Source organism: Myodes glareolus, chromosome 14 (genome assembly GCF_982192425.1).
Source record: "Myodes glareolus chromosome 14, mMyoGla1.1, whole genome shotgun sequence".
NCBI classification, from domain to species: Eukaryota; Metazoa; Chordata; class Mammalia; order Rodentia; family Cricetidae; genus Myodes; species Myodes glareolus.
In genome coordinates, this window is record NC_142039.1 from 4,881,856 (window position 1) to 4,898,297 (window position 16,442).

General features: G+C 40.4%; 1 protein-coding gene across 33 annotated transcripts in view; it reads left to right on the forward strand.

Annotated features, from left to right (window-relative positions):
* Crem (cAMP responsive element modulator) overlaps window positions 1-15,201 on the forward strand; it is a 76,808-nt gene extending 61,607 nt beyond the window's left edge. For 10 of the 33 annotated variants that reach the window (XM_048460731.3, XM_048460736.3, XM_048460745.3 and 7 more), the window contains 3 exons: window positions 5,739-5,774; window positions 8,661-8,817; window positions 14,078-14,696. In XM_048460731.3, coding sequence (XP_048316688.1) covers window positions 5,739-5,774; window positions 8,661-8,817; window positions 14,078-14,222 — 338 coding nt within the window. In that variant the 3' untranslated portion in view covers window positions 14,223-14,696. Of the gene's footprint in view, window positions 1-687; window positions 844-1,434; window positions 1,648-5,738; window positions 5,775-8,660; window positions 8,818-13,195; window positions 13,411-14,077 lie in introns of those variants that run through there. The other 23 variants (XM_048460735.3, XM_048460748.3, XM_048460744.3 and 20 more) reach the window with 12 other exon arrangements.
* Window positions 15,202-16,442: the final 1,241 nt, after the last annotated feature.

A 16,442-nucleotide genomic window follows, 5' to 3' on the forward strand; every position in this document is an offset into this window, starting at 1 on the left:
TGTACTGAAGTCTCACCAAGTGATCTAAACAAAATTTAAAAATTATGAGCAATAATTTTAGTTATGAATTTTAAAAATCACAAAACTTCCAGGTATTAAACTGAATCACAAAATTCTATTTTTATGGATCAGAAAGAGCAAGTATCAGCAAGTTCACACGAATCTGGCAGTTAAGGAAGATGATGCACCCCCTTGCTGTGCTGGAATAGTGAGCTTCTCAGCTAGCAGCCTTTACTCACTTGAGGTGAACTGAGCACGGTCCAGGTCCCTCTGGGAATAGCTGAATTTTATGGTGTGGTGGCCAACAGAAGTGGAACTGAGTGAACTGAGTGGGTCGCTGAGACCTCCAGCTTGGGAAGGTTAGAAGTGTCTGTGAAACACTTTTTTTTTTATTGACTCACAGTTTTTTTGTTATTGTTGTTTTTGGTTTTTTGTTTTGTTTTGTTTTGTTTTTTTGTTTAGTCCCCGAAATGATTTCTTCTTTGAGTTCTGAGAAACAGATGGGGCTCACTTCTTCCTGTGTCAGCAGCTCCATGAGCTACAACCCATTTTATTTTTGCCAGAGCCCATCTGAAAAGATTTTTAGTGTAAAAAGCGAGAAACAAGAGCTTTAGGATGGTTTATTAGAGGAAGAATTTTTACAGGGTTTTGGTTTCATGAGCTGCTGTGTGACAAAGCAAACTGATGGCAGTGATAGGCTGGTGATGTCACTGTGATGTCAGTACTCCTACTTATCTTACACATGCTTGCTAGTTTGGAACACTTTATTTTGAACTGTGCTACGGCCAACAAGACCACTCTGTATGCAAAAACCCAACATGGCTGTAACTGGAGATGAAACTGGTAAGAACTTAAAGGAGGGTTTACATTAATTCTGCAGGTTTTTTCCCTTCTTGTAATATAGTGTTTAGGAGTTTTTAGGAACTTGGAGGTGTTTTATAAAGTGTGGTTTCTTAGTGGCTTATGCGTGTGAGGTTTCTTTCAGTGTACGTCTGCACATTCAGCCTGATTTGTTAAGCCGTTGTAGTGTGATTGTTTCTCTATCCTGAGATTGTTTCATTGCTCGGGGCTTTTACTGCTCGGTTGACGAACGCTTGACGAATGAAAGCAGCAATCTGAGTCCCTCTCGCCCTTCTTTTCTCTTCCCCTTCGCATATTACTCTAGCCGTTCTGCCTCACTGAAATAAACTAATATTTTATCTGCAACCTGTTGCAAATTCAATCTTACCACTTTAAAATATCCGATGTCCATGTTGTAAACATTTGAGAGACTAGGTACTAGCTAGTTCTACATCGGCTAGGAGAAAGCAGCGTGCTATGAGTGGACATTTTCCAGCCTGCTATTTTTTTTCTCCTGCCTTTAAAAAAAATGGTCAGCTCTTCAGCTAATTGAGTTCAAAGGGCTGACGTCATTACATTTCCTGGAATCGTGTTTCAGCGGGGAAGTGGAAAAGTTAAACTCCATGTGAGCTGCACATTGACGTCAGCTCCGAGTCATGTTGTGATTTAGTCAGTTCCTTTCTGCTTTGTCAAGCGCTGCGGACTGATCGCAAGTTTGTTAACTAGTTCACCACCGCCTCTGGCTGCGGGAACTTCCTCAGACCGAATAGCTTTTCTCGTAAGTCTGACTTTTGCATTTTTCTTGTGGTAAGTATCTGCTTGAAGATGGGGAACACATTAGGATACTTGTAATGCTCACATGAGCGCAGCTCAAGGGTTGGCTGGCAAGTTAAGTTGTAAAGTCGTGCCTTCTGAGAGGCTGTCCCTGCACCTGCCTGGTGACAAGTGGACTATATTTAGGCCGAGATTTTGGTGCTTGCTGGATCTATAGGAACTTGGGATTCAGAGTGCCCTCTAGTGTCCAATGGGGGACGTGCTTGCCTTTCATTGTTTTCTCTGCCTCTTCTATTTAAGCTTTGTAATCTGTTCACTTGGTTTTGCTTTCCTTAGCTAGAGATAAGTGATTTTGAAAGACTTGAGTTACCAGTGACCTTTGTATGGTTGCAAGATTGTTTATTCAGTTGGATTTATTTGTAACCTAGTTTTGAATTTGCAGTTTGAGAATGAAGAGGATTATGTGATCTCCCCACAATTTAGCTGGTTTAGAGTCAGTGGGTCTCAGCCCTCATCCTGGATTGAAAGACTTTTGCCATGATCAAGAACAACTTGCACTGAATTGTTTATAAGATGGTCTTTAAGGAGCTGTTGTTTTGTTAGACAGTACTTCTTGTGAAATCTATAGATGTGCTGTAGATTGCAGAAGCTTTGGAGTGATTGATGAGACAACCAGACCTTGTGCAGCCTCAATCTTAAAACCAAAGACTTTTTTGTGCATTGGTTTATTTTAGAAAAATTATTGATTGATTTCTTTCTTTTGACTAAACTTTAAATTTCTATTCACCACTTGGCTTGTCAGAGCAGGAGGGAATATAGTAATGCAAAAACGTATTAAAATACTGGGTATATTTAAGGTGAATAATTAAGGAATGCCATTGCTTGTGATTACATACTCATATACATTTATGTTAATAGGATTAACATATCATCTTTGAAGTGTTTTATTCTTCTAGTTTGTTTTGCCAGTACTAAAGCCACAGTTTCAAATTAAAAAATTTCAAGATACTGAAACTTAAAAATGTTGAGCAATATAGATCATTTTCACAGACCTGACTTTAGTTTGGAAATGATTATTTTCATGAATTTGTCACTTCTCACAGAAATAGTGACATTTAAAAAGTGCCATATTGAAAGAAATAAATGAAATTTCCATCCTTTATTATCAATGCGTGAGAACTGCATGTGACTTAGGAATATTTCTAGAGTGTAGCAGAGGCTACACTAGGCCTCTGGATTCTTGGCAATGGACTAGTCTGCTTGTCAAGGCAAGGACATTTTTTAGATCAGTGCCTTGGAAATCTTTGCCCACAATCAGCGTTTTGTATCATGACACGTTGCATGTTTTTCTTACTCTGGATTTATATAAAACAGCGTTCCTACACAACAGTAGCACGAAGACACAAATTTCTTTCTAATTTATCTATGTATTTATTTTTGCTTTAAATGTTAGCTTGTTCCATGGGATTGATTTTATGACCCATGGTTTATAGTATATGCCTGAGATTCAGAACTAAAGCAGGCTTCTTATATTAATGACTGTCCCAGAAAAGACATTTGCAGCATCTCTAATAGGATCATGGAATCCAACATACAAATGATATTGGTGCTGGGTGGTGGTGGCACCTGGCTTTAATCCTAGCACTTGGGATCTGCAGTGGCGGGTGGATCTCTGGTGCTCAAGGCCAGCCTGCTCTACAGAGGGAGTTCAGTACAGGTGGAGCTGTTACACAGAGAAACCCCATGTCAGAAAAACAAAGACAGAAAAACAAAAACAAAAAAAAGAATAATATTGTTGATTTTGTTGGCTGTAATTTAAATTTGTTTTGTCTTTTTTTTGGTTTTATTCATAATTGATTATGTTAGGAGCTTAATTTCCTGTCTTAGACCCTGGATTCCAATGTTATATTCAAGAGCAGTTTCAGAATTGTTAAACAAACTTTTCGACTATTCAGATTTGGGAAATATTGTGTTAATATTTGATGCAGGAGAACATGGAATACATACCACTTTTGCAGTCTCTGTTAAGAAAAATTGACATAATGGGATAGTTTTGATTAGAGTTTAACTTTACAAGTTGGTATTAAAGTAATTTATACTTGTATTGGAAGTAGACAGAAGAATAACCTGCCTTGTTTTCAGTAAGGCCTTAAAGCTCAAAGAACAGTGACTGTGCTGTCTCCACTTGGTGAATACATTTTAATACAATGTTTAGGGCAGTTATTTACCTATCTGAATAGATTGCCTAATAAAGTAACTATGTCAACACTTCTACATTTGTGTAAATATATATAAAATATGTAAGGTATTTATTATAAGTAAGTTGTGAATACAAGTTAAGGAAGGAGCTGGCAAAGTACTCAAATTATAAAGTAGACACAGGAAGAAGGAAATGCAGGTTGGAACCCTGGAGGCTCACATAGAGGAAACCATACTAAACCCTGGAGGCTCACATAGAGGAAACCATACTAAACCCTGGAAGAGGAGCACACAGGGCAGGTGCTACTGCACGGGTGGTGATGTGAGGAAATGGGAGTCAGAGTCGGCAGGTGTTCTTCTGAGTCACAAAGATGGCCAGCAGTGAAGCACTCTGGTCTTCATAATCCTTTGGCTCTGCTCATACTGTACTATGCTGCTCTCAAATTCACCAGACACTGATATATAATGTAGCTAATGTGGCATAGGTCATAATAGCATGCTAGACACAGCTAAATGAAGCTAGCACCACTTTAAGTAATCAAAATGGGTCCCCCCAGGCTATTATTCTGATAAGGCAATAGGGCATTATTTGAATTTCAGCTTTCATAATTACCTGTCTTTTTCATAAATTTCCTGACTTTCACTGAATAAACAACCTAAAAAGTCTCTTTATGTGTAACTTGGGTTGAATGAATATGGTAATTATTTGACATTGTATATAAATCCATCAAATTATCGTTGAACAACTTGAATATATATAAATTTAAATTGTTGACTATACCTCAAATAAATAAAAGTTGCAAATAGTTATTTAAAATTGATTTATTATTAGTTTGTGTGTGTGTGTGTGTACAGGTGTGTGTGAACACATGTACAACTTGTGCCATGGCCTGCATGTGGATGTCAGAGAACAGATTTGAAGAGTTGGTTGTCTTCTTATATCTTGGGTTCCAGGAGATCAAACTCAGGTTGTCATGTTTATGTGACAAATACTTTTACACCCTGAACTGTTTTGCTGGTCTTAAACTGAAAAAATTTAATGACTTAATTCTGTACGGTCTGTATGTTTTAAGACTTGAAACATGGTTGAAAATGCTCACTGCTTGCTTAGTTACTTTTTTTTTGTAGGATTTTGTTTTTCCACAGAAAAAGGAGCAATGGGAAGGGAAATTTTCTGACAGAGTGGGACACAAGGCATGGGGAGGCCTGACGTGGGAACCAGGAGCACCGATGTGGGAACCGATTAAGAGGGAGAGAACTGGGCAAGGGGCCAGGAAGGTGCCAGTAGCTTTGGGGAGCTTTAGAAAAGTCACTTTTCCTCAGTTACCAGTGTGATTGCTGAGTTACTCCTATTATTTCCTGAGCTTTCCTTGAGATTACTCATTCACAGTGAAATGACAGAGAAGCAGGGACTTTGATACGTTTAGTGGTTCATGTTCGTGATCCCAGTGCTCTGGAGGCTGGAGCAGAAAACACCAAAGCAAGCCAACAAAGCCCCATGTATTCAGTCAATGTGCACCTCGATAAATAATTGAATAAAATGACAGTCCTTTGGGGGTGTTGATGAATAGCTTATCTTTGGAAGCTATCAGAATAGGTGATATTTGGGGATATTTGTTACATCTCTGTTTCTGTCTCTGACTTGTTTTTTCTAAGGACTAAGAGTCATGCGCTAGTCTTGAATCACAGACTTGTTAGAAGGGGAACATCTAAAGGGAAGGATTATTGATGGTGTTCTAAGCCTTTTAGGTAAACATAGTGTAAGTATAATTTAGAGCACTGTCTTTTAGACATGAAGGGAGGGATTAGAAGGGAACCAATGCATCAAGGGTCTGCTGTGTACCAGGCACTGAGCTAGACATTTTGAGATATATTATGGGGTTTCTTGTGAGTATGAAATGAGATAATGTATCCCCATTTTACAGATGAGGAGACTGACCTTGCCCCAAGTCACATGGCTGGTAAGTGGCAGAACTGGACTATAACCCAGACCCCAAATCCAGTGCTTTTTCTTCTGTACCGTGCTAGAGCTTGACAAGCGAGGTATGAAGTTCATGATCAGAACTGACAGCTCCAGGAATTGTTTTTCACATGCCAGGAGTTAGATGATTGGAAACATCAGAACCCCCTGCCTCTGAGTTGCTATGTTAGGTACATGTAACATGACTCAAGAAAGAACAATGCCTTTTGTCAAGACATGCCAGATTGAATGAGCATGTGGCATCTCATGGGATTTACTGTCTTTGTGTTAAAGACACAGCTGCAGTAAAATGTCCACATCCATAGCAAGAAGCTCATTAAATACTCCAGATGACAGTATGTCTGTGCAATATCTCAGGGAGTTTAAACTTGACTTGGTAGGGTATACATAAATCCGTTAAGCACCCTGCATACCAAGTCCTATGCTAGGTTCTAGAGCGGAAAGTGCAAAGATACTATTCTTGACTTGTCTGGAAGTTCTTGCCTCCCTGAGAATAAACTTGGAGTATACTATTAACAGCAAAGCATATTTTTTATTATCTTCAGTTATGATTTTTAACCCCTATACATGACCTATGGTTTCTCAAAAAATAAAAGTGAAGCTCTAAAGTCAGGTGTGGTGGCACCTGCTTATAACCCCCAACACTTAGACTGAGGCAAGAAAATTGAAAGTTTAATGCTAATCTGAGTTATATAATATAGAGTTTACCTAAAAGCCCTTACAAAAATAGTTTAGACACTGTTAGTACTTAGAAGGGAATAGGAGTTGGACTTTATAAATAGCATGAATAAAATTATGTCACCAGAGAATGTAGGATGGTTCTTTGAAATTACCACTGAATTTATAGTGTTAGGCACCGATGCTAAGATAAACATATTCTTGTAACTTGTTTCAAAGAATTTTGACATTTAGATTCCCTCAAAATAAGTCTCTTTCTCCCAGCATTTTGGTGTACATCTCTAAGATTACATTTGCATATATAGAATTTATCCATTATTCAGTGAAAGTTTATCATTGGGTTGTTGGGTTGAAACAGGAATCTATTTTAAGTCCTAATTTACACTAATTCCTACTTGTTGATTGAACTGTTGAGTTGTAATCCTGGACTTGTGTTAGAACGAATAGAAAGAAAACCGGAGCACAATGAAGTCAAGCGCCCCTTCTCTCTCAGCGCTAATACCCCCGACACATCAGCCCTTGCAGAGGCAACGCAGCTAAGCTGTTGCCCAACAGGTTTGAAGAATTCCTCATTTGGGATTACCCTTGTCCCTCATGCTCCCAAGTCTGGCTCTCCAAGGGCAGCTGTGGCTTCTGCAGACAGACAAAAGGGTTTTGTTTGTTTTTTAAATACTGTTTCTCATATCCATTGCCTCTGTGAACTGTCTCTGCCTGTCTTCCCTTAAAAAATGAAAAGAATGCCCTTAACAGCTTTTGTACATCCTGTTTCACATATTACAGAAAATAGCCAATGTGTACATTTAAAGTATAGTGAAACTATTCCTTCCTCCCTTTCCTGCCTTTCTCTAGCTTTCTTTTAGAAAAGTATCTTTATTTAGGGCCTGGCAGGGACAGAAAAACCTCTCACCCACTCTGCACATCTCTAGTGTTGTTTTTACACTTGTTTATGAGCAGTTTCAAAGAACGGCTGGAAGCAGGTGTGCATTCAGGCTGCCAGCAAGACACAAGTGCAGGGGTGTGTAAGCTCTGCCTTCGTCACTGGTTATTGTGCTGACTTTAGGAAGCCAGGCAGTTTGTAGCGGGGCATTGTTCCAGCATTTATTGACTTGTAACCTCCTTCCTCACCTCCTTCCTCGTATGTGGGCAAAGAAAAGGGGGAGGGCTGTGGCCTCCTGTTTCAGCCCTTATCTCCTCGCACAAGATGATCAGCAGAATAAGATGTTAATTAACCTGTTAGTTTATCTGTTGTTTTCTTCTTAAATGTTTAAAACTTGCACATCCGATGAGATTTCCATGTGTATACTGTTTGCAACTGTAATGAAAATAAATTTAGGACTTCCCTCAAGAAGTCAGTTTACTGTTTCTCTTCCATTTTTCCTGTTAACATTAAGTGAATCTATAGCCAGTTAGATCCCTTCCCTCGACTTAGCCTTTTATCCTCCCCACCTTTTTTATTTTTTGTAATTGAAAGGTTTTGAATATCTGTTTCAGGTGTAGGCACAGGGAAGTCCTAGTTGGAACATCCAGAGGATGGCTCTGTCCTCCTTGGAGTATTTGGGATGACATGCTGGCTCTGCCTTTTACTGGCATGCTAGAGCGAGATGTTAGCTTCAGGATCTTTGTGAGCGAGTTGTGAAATAGCCGTCATGAACAGTTTTCAGTGTTGAAGGCAGCGGCAGTCCTCGAGTGCTCCTTATTTGCAGGAATCTGCAGGTTGTTTCCATTTGTGACATCTCCTCCCAGCTTGCCACTGACTGAGGTCACATTGGCGTCTTTGATCTTGCCATAGTGGAAGTGTTTCTGCTGTGGAACTCACTAGATTCTGCCCATCAAGACTTTCCACTCCTGCCCCCACAGAGTAATTCCTTAGAGTTACCAGCACACCGCTGATGCAGCTAAATGAACTGTAGTTGGAAAGCCTATCTGCTTTAACCTGAGCGAAAAACTGCTAAAATGTGCTAGGATATTTTCTAAGATGTGAAGAAGAAGCTGAAATATTTGTAGCTTTGTTTCAATTTGATAATTTCTTGATATTTAAGACCCCTATAATACTAAGAACAATCATTTTTGCTTCTACCAAACAGTCTCTACTAACATCTATAAACTATACGATTTCTAGGTTAATTTTATGTACAGTATTAGCGAGTGAAGTGGTGATATAAGCTTATAATACCTTGTTTCATTGCAGCTGCCACAGGTGACATGCCAACTTACCAGATCCGGGCTCCTACTACTGCTTTGCCACAAGGAGTGGTGATGGCTGCCTCACCAGGAAGTCTGCACAGTCCCCAGCAGCTAGCAGAAGAAGCAACTCGCAAGCGGGAGCTGAGGCTGATGAAAAACAGGTAAAGTACTGGGTGTGAGCCAGTACTTTAGTAGGCACTGTGGGAGGCACCATCTGCTGTGGTGTGCTCTTAATGTATTAGCTTGCTCTTGCTAAGCTGTTTCTCAGGTTCAGTGCTCTGCGGCTTCTTGCATGTGCTCATGCTCTGCCTGTGATGCTGGTTTGTCTTCTGGTGAGTTTGTAGTCATTTCATAAGCAGGAGATACTTTCCTTTATATTGTAAGGGTTGTTAAAAGATATGTTAGTTTTTAATACAATATTATTAGATTCTTGGTTATAAGTAAAGCTTGATTTATATATTTTGCTAAAAAGTATTGTGAAAAGTAAATTTTTAAATTTTATTTTAATTTAAATTTTAGCACCCTTTCCCCAAATCAGTATTGTGGATAGAACCTAGGACGTAGGGCATGCTAGGCAAACATCTAGATACATCTCTGACCCTGATTTTTTAGCTTCTTTATTAACAAAATAAATGTAAGTGTTAAAACATTTTATATTTTATCCTTTTAGCTATTTTATATTGTTTTTACTCCATTATGAAGTAGTATATGCTCTTTTGACAAATTCTAGTCAAGTATAAATATAAAATAACAAAAATTACTCATGCCCCTGCCATATAGTTAATGTTATAGTAGGTGTGCTTGCAGTCTTCTCCCCTGTCCTCCTGCCTCAGCTTCCTGAGTCAGTTTCTTGAGTTCCACTGCTTCTCTCATTTACTATTGCTCCATGGATCTGTGTCATTGTTCATACACTAACATATCATATTATAAAACAAGCTTAAATAATAGTTCATTTATGTCATTTGCATATTTATTTTTTAGTTCTTTTTATGGAGAATGATACAACTTAGTTTGATTTTCAAAATGAGGAGAATTGTCCAAGAGTTTCCTGGTATATTTTGTTGCCTGTTCTTCAGTGTTAAATTATTATCTTATTGTAAGAAAGCAGTAAGGTAGATTCAACTGCTTTGCTTGTCTGCGGCAGAAGCAGATGGTGGTCATTGACTATCCAATGTTACCAACCTAGTTAATCTACAGATTTGGCAGCTGAATCCCTGAAGCTCACTGTCTTATAAACAGGGGCCTGACTTAGGTGATTGTGTTCATTGCATTAATGGTCCTTTAAAAGACAGTTGGGGTGCTAGAAAGATGAGTCAGCAGTTGAGAGAATCTAGTGTTCTTGCAGATGACCTGAGTTTTGCTTCCAGGAACCGTATCAGATGGCTCATAGTACCTTGTAACTCCAGCCCCTTTTCTGGTGTCTGTAGGCACCCATGTACACAGATACACAGATACACACACACACACACACACACACACACACACACACACACAAAGTAAGGACTGGAGAGATGGCTCAGCAGTTCAGAGCACTTGCTGTTCTTGTTGAGGACCTTGGTTTGATTCCCAGCTTCACATGGTGGGTTACAACTGCCTCTGGCCCCATTTCTCAGGCAGCTGCTGTCCTCTTCTGGCCTCTGTGGGCACCAGGCATGCATGTGGTACACAGACATAAATATTGGCAAAACACTATACAGATAAAAATAGAGCTGGGTGTGGTGACACACACCTCTCATCCCAGAACTTGGGAGGGGGAGGCAAATGGATCTCTGTGAGTTTGAGGCCAGCCTGGTTTGCATAATAGAGTTCTAGGCTAACTTGGGTGACAAAAGCAAACAACTACCACCAATACAACAAAAAAGTTTATAAAAAATATAAAACTTTTTAAAGATTCAATATGATACACTGTGTGACTCCATAAGACCAAACTTAACTGCTTGCCTGGATCATTGGATGGAGTTTGTACACTAGAAGTAGGATCATAAAATAGAAACATTTATCAATAGTTTGTCTCAGGGCTTATTTTTATCAGCGGTGTTGTGCTCAGAAATCCAGACAGAGTGGCTGGGGAGACTGTGCAGAGCGCAAGAGCACTTGCTGCTCTTCAGAGGACCCAAGTTTGTTTCCTAGCACACACATCAAGCTGCTTGAAACTGGTTGTAACTTCAGCTCCAGGGCACTAGCACCGTTGACAGGCACACTCACTTATGACATTCTCTGGCTCTGACTCTCTCTCAAATGTATAGACAAGGCTAAATGGGTGGAGCTCACAAGACTACCCCATGTTATGACTCTTTGTTAATCCTTAACCCATGTGATAGCACACACCTGTATTTAAAATATATAATTAATAATTAATAGAATATATTTTGGCTACAAATAGCTAAGGGAAATAGAGGCTAAAATATCCAGTCAGGTTTTTGATCTTTATGGCAGGGTAGAGGTATGTGCATCCAGATCAGAGGTTCATGGCATCCCAGGGACCCAGGCTTCTCCTTGATGCTGCATCTTCAGTGTGTACAATTTGTTATCATGACCACAGTAGAAGTAGAAACAGAAGACTCCTCCAGGTGGTGTCAGACAGGAAGATGGGAGGATGACTATGGTCAGAGAGTGCAGCTGGCTCAGTCGTCTCTTCAGAAGATTCTTTTCTAGAAGACATTTATGGCAGCTTTTACCTACGTTTCTTTGGCCATAGGGGTTCTGAGGAGCATTGTTTAGCACTAAAGTTAGACTGGAGAAGAGCAGTAGCCATGGCTCTTGGTGACTCAGCTTCGGCTCAGCAAGTTTCAAGCCTTGTTCCTCCTCCAGTTTCCTCAGTCTCCCAGCGCTAGTGAGGTCGGGGCGGATACTGTCTCACTCTGCAGGTAGTGAGCTGGAGTTGGAAATGGCTAAGTGGCAAGTTGGCCAAGGTCACAGAGCCAGAGGAGCCAGAAGTAGGGTATGCTGTCTAACGGTTCTTTCTTCCAGAGCCTTCCTCTATCCTTACACCAGGGTCGCCTGAAATAACCCTGGTGCAAAGCTTCAGACTGGACTTCATGGAGAGGATGCAGATTTTGTAGTTAGCATGAATGAGCTCATATATTGGCTGATGTTGATACTAATTATATCCCCACCATAGTGGTCAGCAGTAACTTTTATTCCTTTGTAGCCTGGTTATTTTGTCTTTGGCTTTGAGACTGTCTGACTGTGTAGTCCAGGCTGACCTCAGACTTGTGCTCCTCCTGCCTCCCTTCCCCTCCTGAGTGCTGGCAGAACAGGTGTACAGCCCACTGGGTTCTTTATCCTTTTCCTGTAGTTCACCTTGTTGTTTCCTCCCCACGCTGAGGACGGACTCAAATTCAAGCCTGCAAATGGAGCTAGCTATTAATAGTAGAAGCAGGTGTTTTCCACAGCTGAGAATACTTAGGAATGTACCAACCTTGTGTGTGATCACTTTGTGCCGGGGACATTTTGACTCTAGTTACATTGCACACACAGTGTAAGACGTGAAGTGTGGATATTTACAGTAAGTAGCTTCGTAAGCAAGAGTTTAAAAGCTAACCACCCCACAACATTGCTATTATGTATTTAAACTTTCATTTAATGTTTGTATAGAAAGATTTAGAATTTAGCATATTTATTTAATGATGAAACATAGAAACTTATAAATAAATTTTTCTTCCTCGTGGAAGAGAGTTGAGTTGCAGTCTCCAGCTGTCAGATTTGTGTGCTTGGACACGCTGTCGTTGTCGCTCTCGCTGTGTCCCCTGGATTGCTACAGCCACTGCTTGTCAGTCTCCTTTTACTTTCACATGCTTTAGTTTTTCATTACCTAGTTGTCCAGCCTTGGTGGACTCACAGGGTGAGTAATACATCACTCTTGGTTAGGAAATGGGTCCTGTTCTTTCCCTGCAGGCCAAGGGATTTCAACATTCCTTTTCTGCTGACTCGCATTGCATAGAGGAAACAGAAATCCAGTCCACAAGAGTCAATTCTTCTAAAAATACAATAGTCGACTGGGTCTATTGCATGTGTCACAGCTGGGGGTCAGTATTGCCGACCAGCATTAGCAATGGTATTTAGACATGCAACATTACCTTTGTGAAAAAATCCAGTTGAGTGACAATGGCTGACAGTTCCTGAGCACTACCAATAAAGCTTCATCAGAGGGCCTCTCCTGTGCAGGAGTTAAGTGAAGTCGATGCCATCCTGTCCCACTCTGAAAAAAAGAGAAAATGGGGACAATGTTAGTTATTGTTTCCTGTAATCATGCATGAAAGTGATTAACTTGTCTTCATTAGTTTTATTCATTTGGTTGCTTGTTGATCTGTCTTTTCCCTTGGATTGCTTAAAGTTCTGTAAAATGTGTTTGATGTGCGTTAAATGCCGGTGGTTAGAGAAGAGCACAGAAGTACTCTTTCCTGAGCTAGCGGCCTCCGTTCTTAGTTATTTACAGTAGGCTGTAATATATGCTAGACTGCCTGTGCTTATACAGTAGCTGAGGTTGCCCTTGACCATTCTTTTATTTTTTTAAATTACTTTTTTAATGTGTGTCAGTGTTTGACCTGAATACATATCTGTGCCTGGTGGTCCTTGTAACCAGAAGAAGGTGTTGGATGCTCTGGAACTGGAGTTACAGACAGTTGTGAGCCATCATGTGGGTGCTTGGGATTGAACCTTCCAGGTCCTTTGGATGAACACCCAGTGCTCTTAACCACTCCAGCCCTTGACTTTGTACTTCTGATTCTCCTGTCTCTATCTCCAAGTGCCAGGTATGCAGACATGCACCACCATGCCAAGTTTCTTTTTCATAATTTTAATTGTGGTATTCTGACACTTGTGAATTTAAATTATCTGCATTGTTAAATTCTGTGTCATGTTATTTTTAATTTTCACAAGCATGTATGTGTTTTATTTATTGTTTGAATTTATCTATGTTGTGTTTTTTATTCAGAAAAATGTCTCTGGAAGTCATGATTGGTTATATGTTGTTGAGATTTAGTCTTGAAGCATACAACTGTTCAATATTGTCACTTGAGATTTCATAGGATTCTTATAATCATTTTCATCAAATGAAATTTTCTCATCGTGATGAGTATGTGTACCTTTGGACAGCCAAAAATTAGCTGAGCGGGATGTAAGGATTCGTAAATGTCTTAATAGAGCTTCAGCTGGGTGTGTGGTCCTCTGGTTGTTGTTTATCAAACGCAGAGGGTCATTCTTACTATGGCACCATTTGGGTAAAACTACCAGTGTTCTTCAGTTGTTCTCTCGTTCTACACAAGGCACGTGTTTTGTTCAGTTGTTGTATGGCTTTGTATACCTGTCCTCAGATCAATTGGCTGTTGATTGGGGAGAAGGGGGGCAGATGTTCACGGAGCCACTCTGGATTGTGCTGGGAGGTTGTTCTTGTAGTCATTTGCCTTGTGTTGGTTCCAGGGAAGCTGCCCGGGAGTGTCGCAGGAAGAAGAAAGAATATGTCAAATGTCTTGAAAATCGTGTGGCTGTGCTTGAAAATCAAAACAAGACTCTCATTGAGGAACTCAAGGCCCTCAAAGATCTTTATTGCCATAAAGCAGAGTAACTGTGTTTGACTTGGACCTTGTTTACTGTGAACTCTAATCGAGGCAGGCGATGCAACATCCTCCTAATGGCCGTGTGGACTTGTAGATGGGTCACTTAACCCTTGCTTAAGAATCCAGTTTGGTTTAGGGTGTGAATTGGGAATACTGTTCCATGGGTTGCAATGCAGCTCTGCTCACATTACCAAGCTTGCTTTATTGTCAATCGCATGCAATATATGTTTTGTTTGCCCTTCTGCTTCTACTTTTTCCAGGGAAGCTGCTAAAGAATGTCGACGTCGAAAGAAAGAATATGTAAAGTGTCTGGAGAGTCGAGTTGCAGTGCTGGAAGTTCAGAACAAGAAGCTCATAGAGGAACTTGAAACCTTGAAAGACATTTGCTCTCCCAAAACAGATTAGTAGAAATATTTAACTATGAACTGATTACAGCATGTACAGTTGCTTTTGAATGCAATACAATATATAGCCGGCAAGAATTATGGCTTTTTCCTTTGTATCATTCATCTGACTTTCTAATATCTAACATTCCTAAAATACTTTATTGTATTTAATTAGCTCTTACCTCTAAGGTCAATTTTTCTTAGAAGAGACAAACTGTAAAAAAATGTATGTAACAAATTCTTAAAATGAATTATTTGTAAGACTTGTTTCAGTGCAGCATATTTGCAGTTCCCAGTCTCTCTGTCATGAATAGTGTTCTATGCAATAAAAATTTTGCAGGTTTTAAGAACCATTTTAGGAAAGGATGATCAAAGGCAGTGAGTGCATCCAGCAGTACAATAAATCAAACCGCAGAAATACCTCAGGACAGAATGAGAGGAAATGTATCTTAATGACACGGCTATGTGAGAAGAATGGCCTAGAAATGAATTTGTGCATTTATAGATTTTTATAATCGTCACTTTGTAAAGAAAATATTGTATTGCTGTCCTTGAATGCCATAGTTGAAGACAGTTTTCAATAGAACCATGTTGGTCGCTCTTTGTGGTATTTGGTGTTTCTTTAAATATCTGAACATTTACTATAGCTTTCTACTGTGTGTGTAGTGCAAATAATCCTACAGAAGTTTGGTCTGCTTCACTCTTACCTAATGCAAGAGACAACATATTTTTAGTATCTGGAATGACTTCCAGGAGTATGAACTTATTGCTACACTGGGTCACAAGCCTTGCAAATACTGAGTCATTTCATCAGAAGGACAATTGCAGGGTTCTAGGGGCAGAGTTGAGTGTAGAGCACTTGCCTAGGATGTGCAAGGCTCCATGTTCAGTCAACAGCACTGTAACAAAACTGAGTGACAGTGTTTGACAGGGAAGGCCTGGTGCTCTGCACTGGGCGGGAGGCCGAGGTCAGAGGTCAGCCTTTGTGCTGTACTTGGCTTCCTGCGGATGGTCTGGAAAGTCCCTGCTGATGATCGCCCGTTGTGAATTATTACTAGCAGCTTCTGGTACGTTAAAACTTAAAAAACAACACAAGATCTCATTTTTTCTTACACAACAACTTGAAGTCTAGTTAGATCAACTTTGTTTTGTTTTTTTGGAATGCACTTATCATCTAGGTCCAGACTGGCCTTGAACTCACAATCCTCTGGCCTCGGCCTTCTGAGTGCTTTACTTGCAGATGTGGGCCTGAATGTTCTCATATGGTGTTATCTTTCATGCACGTGCAGTTGTCGCCTGTGCACTGCTGCTAGAGTCCACTGCAATTTCTGTTGTTGGCTTCTGATTTGTTAAGATTCTGCCCCACCTCCCTCGGTTTTGATAATGGGTCTGGTAATGAGTATAGGGAAGTACAAAAATGGGGAGTGGTAGCAGGCTCTCGCTGGCCCTGGCATGCTTTCCTCTGTAGCTCCAGGATGGAGGTGTCTGGTCTGGCTTTGTTGTCATGATAGAACCCCGACAGAACAAACTACGGTAATTACTCTAGCTCTCAGCTCCAGGCTGTGAGCCTGTCAAACAGCAAAGCCAAGGCAACAGGCATTGGCAGCAGCTAGTCACATCCACAGACCAGAGCAGAGAGAGAGTGTGCTCGTCACCAGTGTCCAGCTCCTTTCCTCTGTTCTGGCACAGTTCAAGACTCAGCCCCAGTGAATGGTGCTATCTGCAGTGTATTCATTAATATATAGTAGGGCCATCTCCCACAGACATGCCTGCGGGCCAACCTCGTCATTGGACAAGATTTCACTGTGATTCTCGGTTGTGTCAGGCTGACAAACTAACCAA